We start from the raw sequence: 12,258 nt of genomic DNA on the forward strand, positions 1-12,258 counted from the left end.
TCTGCAAGGCCACTGTGTGCTTCCTCATTTTCTTTGCTTGGCTCGGAAGGCACTCTTTATATTTCACAGTTGTGATAGGTTTGCCTTATTGTTTTGGGATATATATCAGGAGGCATGCTGACTAACATGCAGTGTGCCAGTGTGCTTTAACTCTCATGCCTGCCTCTGCCCCGAAACTACGCAAGAGCTGAGGCTTTAACTAGCATACTACACCCCAGGGAGATACCAGCACAGCCAGCTGGTATATATGTGTTAGCAGGGCTAAGCTTTTCCTGATACATTTAAATGGAAATAAGGCTCAAATTTTGGCATTCACATTGTCTTATTTGCTGTAAAAAAAAATAAAAAAATAAAAAGATTTTTACAACAGAAAAATTTGTTTTTTTTGTGGAACAAAGAACAATAGCATCACAAACAGCCATGAGCAAAATACACAGAATGGTGTGAAGTAGAAGCTGAAGCGGATTTCTATCTAGCCAGACTGTAGATTCACACAGCTTATTGTTTACGGTCATGTTGGATGAATACATAGAGTGCAACGATCCCTAGATTTTGTGTGCATTGGGACTAATTTGTTTAAGCCTGCTTTGCTGAAACATAAATAACATCATCAGTAGTTACTGAGAAGGTGCACGTGATATACAATTAATATTAATAAATTAATAATGCAATACAATAGTGCAGTGATCACCAACCCTGTTCCTGGAGATCTACCTTTCTGCAGGTTTCTTCAAACAAAATCTAATACACCTGCTTTAGTTGATCAAGAGCTTCTTAAAGCAATGATTAGACAGTCAGGTGGGCACAATTATGGTTGGAGCTAAACTCTTCAGGAAGGTAGATCTCCAGGAACAGGGTTGGTGACCACTGCAGTAGTGGGTGTAATAACTAGGAATGAGGTGGATGGTTTTTCTAAATGCTTTCAGAGGAGGAAGTCAAAGTACAACTTTCATGAAGCGACCCATGGCAGAACTGGACATTTTGCATGGTTTCTTGCAAGTGCAGCTTGTTTATTTACTGCTCTTTCTTTTCAGTACAGAGATGGCATGATTACACAACTGAAACTCTTGACTTAAATATGGCAATGACAATGGTATCTGACTGCCAATGGGTGTGTTCCTGTGTGTGTGCACAGTTTTAGTTTTATGCCTATACTACAAGACTCAAAATTTCATAATATTAGTGGCAAGTTATTCAAAAACTTTATCAGCCCTCACAATTAATATCATGACCAGCCTTGACTTGATGAGAGTAATGCTTTTTTTTCCCTTTATAACACATTTGACCACTAAACACATTGTTGGGTATGTTGTGCAGCATGACAGTAATCGGACAGTGAGGAAACTATATAGAAAAGGCTAAAATGCATCTCCAAACATGGATATAAAAGTTGAAACTGCACTTGAAATGCAAATGCAGTGGACAGAGTCAAACCACAAAAGTTATGTTCATGTCCAGTTAGATGTAAACAGAATAAAAATATTTTTTTCGACTTTTTATTTACTCGTAGAGCAAAATGTCAAAAACAAAATAGAACTGGTTCAAGAAATTGTCATATTTTCAAGATGTAAACTAACAAAACAAACCATCAAACCCCATTTTATGATTCTTTGGTAACACACTTCCTTGTGTAGGACGTCTTGCTTTACTCGCCAGAGGCACAAGCAGTCATATCTAAAACTAGCCATCACTGGCATTTCTATTTTTCTCAAGACACCAGCTTGTTTAAAAGTTAGCACTAGGCTCCTTATAAAGCCTTGGTCAGAAAGTATTACAAGTAGTTAACAACTATACACTGTATGCAGAACTCAATAGAACAAAGGGTCCTGATTGAGAGCCTCTCACGGGGCATTGTGTCTGACTCAGCAGTCTACATTGATTTTACTCAGAGAAAGAAGAGGAAAAATAATTACAGTCTTTTTAGTGACACTGATAAAGAATCTTCGCTGCAATGGGTGAAGGCCCTGAATGCTCAACGCCTTGATAGATGCAGGTCATGGTATAAAATAGATCCCCTTCCTACACATCCTGTTGTCTCTTATTGACTCCCTTCCACATCCTAAACAGACATGGCTGATACGTAAGGACCTCCTGGGGCTGAAGATTCTAAAATGATGACAGCTCAGATCATTATGAAGACCTAGAAGCTATCAAGACAAAATTGTGGAAAGCATCTATCATGGATTAGTCATATATAAAAATCCTACACTTTGAACATCAAACAGCACACCGTTAAATCCATTATTAACATCCACCAAAAGTCAGGGACTGGGTAAAGTGGGATTAGCAAGCAAGAGGTCATGGGAACTGTAGAGATCCCCAACTCACATGGGAAAAGCTGTTTACCAAACAACTCACAAACCCGAGCTTTATAGGAGAGGATGTGAAATTCTGTTAGAAGTTTGACAGAAAAAACAGGAGACAAAGCAACTGTGGAAAAATGCTCTCTTGATGCTCAAGTCTGATGAGACCAAAATGAAAATTTTTTGTCCTTGATACAAAGTGTTACATTTGGCAGAAATCCAACATTGCTCATCACAATGAGAACACCATTCCCACAGTGAAGCATGCTGCTGGTAGCATTATGTTGAGCGTTAGCCTTGACCTCTTGGCAAACTTCACAGGTTTTTCCCACCATTTTAATACTATGGGATATTTTGTGTATGTGCATGATATATAATCTGAATTTAATCTATTTCAGTACCAGGTTGTAACACTACAAGATGTAAAAAAGTTCAAGGGGGTATGGGGGGGTTGGAGGGTGTAGGGAAAAGGGGGGTTAGTTATGCATGCCACTGTAAATGTTCCCTCTAAGCATCTTGTCCCTATCCGCCTGAAATACAGACATGGCCCCATACAGAAAGATCCCCTGGGGCTGGATTAAAAATGGAAGGAATTGTATAATTATGTGACAGCTCTGAGTTCTGAGCCAGAAACTTTGTGTTCTCTCTCCCAGGCTGGTTCTCTCTCTGCTGAGTGCTCTTCACTGCTGTAATGATATTTGTCACTTCTGTCTCAGTTCCCAGAGGTAGATTAAACACTGTCCCGCGTGGCTCTTTGTAGCACCAGGCAAGTAGGTGGAATTTGTATGAGCAGTTTTAATGCAACTGTGGATTCAGTCACTTAATTATGTTTTATTTGTTTTACAAGATCTTCCCCTACATAGCTAATGTAGAAAAGAGAAATTGTAAAATAAAACCATGGGCAATTATGCCCACTGTTGAGAAAGAAGACAGCATTATTTACCAGTGAAATAGTGGCTCTTCTAGATTGTATGCAGAGCAGAGAGTGGGCACAGGGACCCAGTGGCCCACTGAATGGTTTGATGAAAATGATGTACAATGAAATTGACGTACAATGGCTGGCATAAGTATCCACCCCTACTGAACTTTTCCATATTTTGGAATGTTACAGCCTGCAGTGTTTGCTCCAAGGTCCTTATATAACTATCTCTGACTTTTGGTGGACACTATAGGCAGAGAAATGGTACATTTACGGCATTTGGCAGACGCCCTTATCCAAAAGGACTTACATATCTCATTTTCACAACTGAGCAGTTGATGGTTAAGGGCCTTGCTCAAGGGCCAAACAGTGGAAGCTTGGTGGTGCTGGGATTTGAACTCATGACCTCATCTGGTCAGAAGTGCAATGCCTTAACCACTGAACTACCAATGGTACTGCCAAATTCTTTCCATTTTTTTAAATAATGGATGTAATGGTCCTCCATGGGAGCATCATAGGTTGGGATACATTTCATAACCGAAACCCGATTGATACTTTTCCAGAACTTTGTCCCAGACTTTTTTTTGATAGCACCTTAATCTTCATGATACTGTTACTTTAGATATTTTATTAACAAACTCTAGGACCTTCCAGAAACAGCATATTGAGATGAAATGACAGGTGGACTCCATTCAACTAATTATATGACTTACAGTGTAAAGTGAGCGAACAATTTCTAACAATTTGATGATGGCATCTAGTGGGTGACATTAAGATGCTAGCTAAATAGCTATCTGTTCTGTTACACCCTATTTCTATCAACTACCTGTAAATGGGTCGTTTTCTTCACGAAAGAAGAACGCAACAGTTTGGAGATGTCAGTGGGTTGCCGACGATGTAGTTATTGCAAGAAAGGAATATGCGATCAAATATTAAGTGTTATTTACGTTAAGACTAGCTGTTCCTATACTTTTGCTCACTTAAAAATTGCACGGTCTGCCACCAATGCTGCCATGCTCCAAGTTGTTTAACACATCTACATGTAAATATCAGGAAATGAAAGCTGGAACTGTAATCTATCGTCTCATTCATCTTTTGATCTCAAACCCAGATGCCTTTAGTGTATAGCAAAAACAAAAGAATTGACCTTGCCGTTCCAATACTTTCAGATGGGACTGTATGAAGCACTGGGCAGAGAAAAAAAGAGGTCGTAATTTTCCAGTGGCAAAATTTGCACTCAAGCTACATGCCTGTTTTCAGTGTTGCGTAGGTGTTTTGGGGAAGGTGTAGGACGGGTCATGGTGATGCTGGGAAGTTGTTTCTCTTGTGGGTTGGATAGCTCCACAGTGCGCTGCATCAGGGAACTGCAAATCCCCTGGGGTACCGGTAGCATGGTTTCTAGCTGGAAGACGTGATGGGAGTTGACGTGTGGCAGAGCTGAACGGCAGGGCAAAGGGGAGTGATGGAGCTGATGACAAAGGTGCTCCTCAAAGCCTGAAAATGGCTCGAGCAAATGTGGATCATTTGAGCAGGGGAGGTAGCTTTCCTCTAAAAGGCAGTGAAGAGTGCCTCTGTTCAGCACCTGTCCTTTCTTCAGCACAGGCCTCAGAGGCTGGCAAGCCTGTGCATTGTGTCTGCTCTCTTTCATCAAGTCAGCAGTGATTGGGTAGACACCCTGTACCACTGGACTATGGAATGTGATTCGGGGACCTAGGGACACTTCGTTAGAGGAGAATGAAGGCAGGTGCTGGCGGCTTGCTTTTATATTCCATGTCTTTTCAGGACGACGGCTCTCACTGAGAGGTGTATACTGAGGATGACCGACTGGACGAGGATGCTGAGTTGAACCCATTTCCACTTTGTCTGGCCTTCAAAAGCAAGAATAAACAGGACAGCATTAAAATTTGATGTGAAGGGTGCACATAAAAAGGGTGCAAATGAAACACTGAGTGAAACCAGAGTTCAGTTGGATTCAGTTGTATGTCCATGTGTGTTTCCTCCGACTCCTCCCCTTTCTTTCTACCCTCCAGTAAGTGGATTGGCTACTCAGAATTGTCCATAGGAGTTAATGCATGCATGTTGCACTGTGGACTGGTGTATTCCTGTCTCGTGTATAGTGTTACTGGGATAGGTTTTGGGTTCTACCATGATCCTGACCAGGATAAAGAGCTTACTGAAGTTATATTTTATACATTTTGCTAAATAAAGATTGTTACTGCATGTGACACAGTAAGTCAAAAGTGGCCCAATTTCAATTTGCATAAAAATAATGATTTTTTTTTTCCTCAAGCAGATCACTGGGATTGGCAAACGCTTCTGTTACTGGTGTGTTAGTGGTTGCCTTTCAGGAAAATAAAGTCATGTTAGGTTTCACTTTCATCTCACACCTTGCTAGTTCCCTTTCTCTCCAAACATTTCCTTCATTTTATTTTAATTTATTTACTCTCACTGCTGCAGAAGCTGATAGTTATGGAAATATGTATGCGCGTCTAATGTTGCCTTGTTCAACCTTCTCGCTATACCTACATTTCTCTCCCCCTTGCATTTCTGAATTTCTGAGCACTTTATGACTGATAAACTCTGAAGTAACTCTCTCTCTCACGCACTCACTTATATGCTGGTGTGACCAACCAGCCTTTAAATCATCAATAAACAGAAAATAGCTCTGTGTGATTCTGCTGTGCAAGATATCGGCTGTGCACTTTCAAAATTGCACCGGTGGAATTTAATGAACAAGTTATTCACTGCAAAGTAAAGTTCAACAGAAAACAAGAGCAAAAAGCATCGAGTGTGTGACACCTGGGCATATTTCAGAGTGAAAAGAAAGAAGGAAATGTATTTTCTTGGATAAATGAGAACATTGTAGCCTTTTATCTAACAGTAGTTTCAGAGTTTATTGCCTTCTGTAGTACAGCTCTCTTTAGGGGTGTTTTACCTGCATCCAGCTCGGCATGGTGGCCTCTCCAGAACCGTGGATTTGATGGCAGGGAGAAAGCCCTCGGCACGAGTATATCCAGTACCTTTTACCAGAAGAGTACATCTAGAGAAATATGTTAATGTTTCATTTTCACATCAGGTACAGTTTATATGGTGCACCATTTGAATGCTTCAGTTATTTGTTCAGACATTATTAGGAATTATTTCATATATTCTAATGGTGTTATTTCATTACTTGGATGTGACGAGGAGTGGAAGGCTCAAGTCAGAGATGCCTTGTCCTTTGCGGACTGTGTGTGACCTGTTAACCTTAGGGTCAGAGGCTAATGTGTTCATCAGCGTGGGCAGGCTTTTTAAACTCTGAATGTCATCATCATCATCATCATCTTCATCCTGATGAGCTCCTTTAATGAGATGAGGCAGTCTGCAGGTTACATCCTACAGATTAGACAAACACGGACACAACATTCAACATTTTTATAGCGCTACTTTGTAAGATCAGCTCAGGAGTTTTCGGGGTATGACTGAATCTAATTTTTCAAATAATAATAATAAAAATAATAAAACTTTATTTCAGAGCGCCTTTAAAGAAGCTTCTCAAAGAGCTGTACATGAAATAAGCAGAACGCAGAAAAAAATTATAAAAGTTAATAAGAACAACAATAATAATAGTAATAATAAAAGTAGACATCAGCAGTCAAATGCAAGTTTAAAAAAGTGTGTCTTGAGTTGAGCTTTAAAATGCCTTTAAGGTCTGAGCTTCCCTAAGTTCAAGAGGAAGAGAGCTCCAAAAGGAAGGAGCAGAGACAGAAAAAGCCCCGTCACCCATAGATTTTAAGCGGGTTTGTGGAACAGTTAACAGATTACACTGTGACGAGCGCAGTCTGCGATATGGGAGTGTAAGGAATTAATAAAGCAGATAAGTAATGAGGAGCCAAGCCATGTAATGCTTTGTATGTCAGCATCATAATTTTAAAATCGACACGGAACCTGACCAGGAGCCAGTGCAAGGACTCCAGAACAGGAGTAATATGATTGTATTTCCTGGTCCCAGTCAGGCTCCTGGCAGCAGAGTTTTGTACATATTGGAGTTTATTGATTGTGGATTTAGAAACTCCGGCTAAAACGGCGTTACAGTAATCTATCCGAGTGACAGCGAATGAGTTAATCAGCTTTTCAGCTACAGAGCAGTTTAGCATAAGGCATTATATGTAGCGGGGTGGAAAGCAATGCCACCATCTGTATCTGTGGTGTTTTCAGTGCTCTAAATATTAATATTTGGATTTAAAGCTAAAGTGAGAGTAGCTTAAAGTGGAAGGTGTAGAAATGTACTGTAAGCATGGTCTGGGAATGACTCTGGCAGTTCCTCAACCTCCGCTACATCACTCCAGTTTATAATTCGGCCAAAAATGCTTAATTTTGATGCGTTTTTTTCCCTCAAAAAATTTGCGATGCAATTTGCAGAGTTGTTTGTGCTTTTGTTCCGGAAAACTACTTGAATTAGTGAAATTGCAATTGCATGACATTGTTTGTCTCTCGCAGTGCATTTTGTTGGTAAATGAGACCTTTCAGCTGTACTCATCTTCGGCGCACATGAATACGAAGAGCGCTTTGACTGAATGTACGTCGTGATGATGTCAGATGACGCATCTTGGTCTGCGTGCGGCATCTGGGAGAATTAATCATTACGTTACTTCTGTTCAGAAAACACGCCTCGGAGAGTAAATACTAAAGCTTTGTACACTATGTACAGTGTACTCTACCGTCTAGTGTGTGAATTTTAGAAAGGTAAAATCATTTCAAATATAACACTCGCGGGTTGTTTTTTTTTTGTTGTTGTTTTTTTTACACGAACTGGAAGTATAAGCCGCTACCTAGGCGACTGTGCATGACGTCATATGCACGTTAGCATTAACAGACACATAGAATCACAGACAATGACTTTCTTCAGTTTACTTTCTGTCAGCGTTCCCTTTTATTCCCAACCTGACGGAGGAGAAATCGTCAAGTGACTGAGGAAGAAAGTGTGTAACCTCCAAGTCCTCTAAGGCAGTGGTGCATTTTACATTAAACACCGTGGAAATCAAACTGATGCACGAGGACAAACTTATGTTTGTATCCAAAATTCTCCACTGTGTGTAAGGGGCAGGGGAAACTGGTGCAAGCTGCTTAAAAGGTTTAGTTTAATTTAAGTTTATTGATATTATATGCTGTATCAGTGTAACTTCTGTTCTTTATTATAATGGAAGTGATCTATTAGTAATGAGGCCGCGTTGCTCCACATGTGCTGTGTAGACACGCTGATACAGAGTGGGAGTGCGAGTGAGATCTCTGATGTCTCACTAAAACATTATGATCAAAAGTAAACACAAGTAAAATAATATTCCTAAAGACAGCGAGTAACAAACCACAAGATGCAGTGAAAGTGAGATTTTATTATAAATTTAGGACTGTAGTTTAATTCAGTGCTTTTTGCACATCCATAAAATATAATACATAAATACTATAAATATATATATATAAATATATATATATATATATATATATATATATATATATATATATATATATATATATATATATATATATATATATATATATATAAAATATACATATATATTATAAAATATAATAAAAATATTTATTTTATAGTATTTATGTATTATATTTTATGGATGCACAAAAAGCACTGAATTAAACTACAGTCCTAAATTTATAATATATATTCTGGTGTGTGTGTGTATTGGATTCTTTTCTGTTTTGGACAAACAGTTGTGGTAAGTTTTAGTCTGAATTTTATATTTGTAACACACAGTTTGTGGATTTTATTTTAAATAAACGGAAAAAAAAACGGTACTGAAAGTTTGCCCCGCCCCATCCGATTAATCCAAATAATAATAATCGGCCAACTAATCGATTATGAAACTAATCGTTAGTTGCACCCCTAGTTCATTCCAAATAATACATTTGATTACATCCCTAATCATAAATAAGTAGCCAGTCCCAAAGTGTCCATGTCACAATATAATACAGCTGTAATCCTCTCAACTGTTACCTTGTGCTTTCGGATTGAAACCGGTTCAGAGAAGTATGACGGTACTGGAGAAACCTCGCGGGATGGAGATTGACTTCTTCTCATTCTACGATGGTTTGTTTTATGGAAATGAACCTCAGTAGGCCTGGTGTCAAGGCAAAAGTTAGACATTACTCCTACTTTTTAGACTACTGCCTTAAAGTAATGATGCTTGAAATTGCATAGAGTATTCATATTTGAAACCACAAATTATGTTTATTAAGGTTTTACAGCTGAATTGCCATATAAAAAGTTTACTACTATCTCTTACCAGTTTGCAGGCTCTTCCATGATTGTGTGTTTATCTGTGATGCCCATTTTCTTCGCTTTACATTAACTCGAGATGAGAAACATTTTAGAAAATTAGTTGTGTAATCAATAATTCCAAGCCTTTCAATCTTATAAATAATAGTTTTTAATTAAAGTTGAGGTTTTGTTGTGCAGTGATTTCACTATTTCTATAACCAGCATGGTTTCTAGAATTCCATTAGTAATGGGAATGCATTAGCATATAAATTGGTGTTTTGCTGCATTAAAGCAAAGCGTGCACTGAGGGGGGAAAAAAAATACTTTTTTGAGCCACAATAGTGATAATTTTCCCATTGCTGATCCAGGAGAATCCTGTGCTCAAAGATAAATTAATCAAGTGCACAATCCACCATGAAATAAACCACCATATGCCTCTTCCCCTCCCCCCCTTTCCTTTCATGTATTCTTTTTTTTTTTTTTTTTTAACTCAATCTCACATCTGACTGTACACGTTCAATTTAGAATAAAATGAAAGCTTTAAAAGCAACAGAGAACAGGAGAAAACTTTTCTCACCATTTCTCGAGTCCCAAAGTTTCAGAGTCCCAAAATACAACAGAAAAATCCAAGTAATAGTAATTTGGTTGTGTGTAAAAGCTGAATAAAGCATGTAACTGAAACAAACTATACCTGAATGGGCTGACTCGGTCTTCACTAAGATTCTTTGTGGTGAAGAATGTACATTACCCTGGCTGCTCTAGCATAACAGGACAAGTTACTCTCCAAACCTCTGGCTTCTGATTGGCTGGTGCTTCTTAGACTCAGACCCCATACAGAGCTGTTGAGAAACTAGTTCTCCTTACAGCTTGGTTTGCTGAAGGATCACTTTTAAAACCATTAGAGGACCATATACTGTTCCCTCTGAAAGTATTGGAACTGCAAGGCCATTTTCCCCCTTTTGTTTGTACTATACATTGAAGATATTTGGGTCCGAGATCATAAGATGAATATGAGACGATAGATCTGAATTCCAGCTTTCATGTCCTCATATTTACATCTAGACGTGTTAAACACCTCGACACCTTTGTTGGCAGACAACCCAATGTTTTTGGTGTGCAAAAGTATTGGAAAGTATATAACACTTGATATCTGGTTGCATATCCCTTGCTTGTAGTAACTGCATCAATCAGGCGAGCCAAACCGATGTTTGATCTCAAACCCATATGTCTTCAATGTATAGCGGAAACAAAAGAATTGGCCTTGTTGTTCCAATACTTTTGGAGTGTATAAGTACGCTCGCAGTTTTCCCCGTCACTGGGGTGGTATCCTCATAGGTACATATTTTAGACCTTCAGTATTTATCTTTTGTCTACAAATGTTAATACTCTACTGTTAATAAATAAATAAATAAATAAATAAATAAATAAATAAATAAATACGACCATAATTAGACTTTAAAATGGTTAGAGGCATATTACATGCACCTTTCTAAGTAAGAGGAAAAGTACTGCCGAGGTGGACAGGAAACCCTCTTCAGTGATCAAGTGAGAGGGAAGCAAGTGCACAGATTAAACTTTCGGCTTGTTATGTTCTCCTGCTGTGTTCACCCGTGGGCTGATTCCAGCTACAGCAATCATTACCTTGTCCTTTCATTCCCACACATACATTTAACGTTAATGTGCTCGGGTTCAGTTGAGTTTGACTTTTTTTTCCATTACTGAGCAACTTTCTCAAACGAAGACGTCAGACAGGATATTTGAAATGTGTAACTGGTCAGCAGTAAGCTTGTTTTGTGCCGGGGTCAGGGAGGAAGCAGATGTCATTAACTCAGGTTTATGGGAAAACAAACATAGCAGGCAACTTCAAGACAATGCAGAACAGAAATCATACAGCATTTTTCTTTCCCCAACTGAAAAAGGATCAGCATTTTCAATTGTTTGTGTGGTATATGAGGCATAGCATAATATAATTGACTTTTTTTCCCCCATTGTATTTTGATAGAAGACCCCCCCCCAAAAAAAAAAAAAAAAATTCAGAAACGTGTCTATTTTTATTTCAACTTCTCTTGAATGCCTGCGATTCTATAGGCAGCTTGTATTTTTGTATTTCACCAGCACAGTCAATGTATGGGTTTCATTATGAAGAAGTTTTTTTCCTAAGGTGTTCTACAGGCACTGTATATTCTGCACATCGACGCACACGGCTGCAATGGAAATGAGGTTTATGCAGATGTTGGACTGCTTCCCCTCTGCTGGAACATTTCTGAAAATCAATCAAAAAGCAAAGATTATGTTGTTATGTGCTGACAAATGATCGATTCCACAGTGTCCCGACGCTCCGCTTGGTATCATCACTGATGTCATTTACGCAAAAAATATTAATCAGATGACTTCACCATCATATCTACAATGGGACAAAAGGTGAGCAGAAAGTGATTTTTAGTGACATTTCTTCTTGAAGAATGTCCTTACCACCAGCACATGGAGCATACAATGACGATTTCTTAGCCTACTAGACCGGGAGATTTATATTCCGGTAATCAGGGCACCGAGCCTACATTCATCACCTGTAACAAAGATACGTTAGGTAATTTCCTGTGAAATACGGGGGTGGAGTGAGAAAGCAGACATGAAACATGAATTTAAAGCTAAAAGCAAGTTCACTAAAACCAACCTGGAAAATCTGATATGCAAACACACACGGGTGCAATGCAAGAATCACTCGCCTGGGTGCAGCGAATGCATGCTGTAACACAACCCTGCAGATAATCACACAGTAC

General features: G+C 38.9%; 1 protein-coding gene across 3 annotated transcripts; it reads right to left on the minus strand.

The window, feature by feature from the left end:
• Window positions 1-1,242: 1,242 nt before the first annotated feature.
• Window positions 1,243-10,199, minus strand: si:dkey-39a18.1 (uncharacterized protein LOC557637 homolog). Of its 3 annotated transcripts, none has more exons than XM_017493714.3 (6): window positions 10,170-10,199; window positions 9,504-9,569; window positions 9,215-9,338; window positions 6,395-6,597; window positions 6,158-6,262; window positions 1,243-5,090 (listed from the first exon to the last, which is right to left on the minus strand). In XM_017493714.3, exons 2-6 carry the CDS (start codon window positions 9,548-9,550, stop codon window positions 4,460-4,462), a joined length of 1,110 nt encoding a protein of 369 aa, XP_017349203.1. In that variant the 5' UTR covers window positions 9,551-9,569; window positions 10,170-10,199; the 3' UTR covers window positions 1,243-4,459. The 3 variants fall into 3 exon arrangements, with proteins under 3 accessions (XP_017349203.1, XP_017349202.1, XP_053544075.1); XM_017493713.3 differs by having other exon boundaries at window positions 10,056-10,193; XM_053688100.1 differs by having other exon boundaries at window positions 9,504-10,193.
• Window positions 10,200-12,258: the final 2,059 nt, after the last annotated feature.

This window comes from Ictalurus punctatus, chromosome 19 (genome assembly GCF_001660625.3).
Source record: "Ictalurus punctatus breed USDA103 chromosome 19, Coco_2.0, whole genome shotgun sequence".
Classification (NCBI taxonomy): Eukaryota; Metazoa; Chordata; class Actinopteri; order Siluriformes; family Ictaluridae; genus Ictalurus; species Ictalurus punctatus.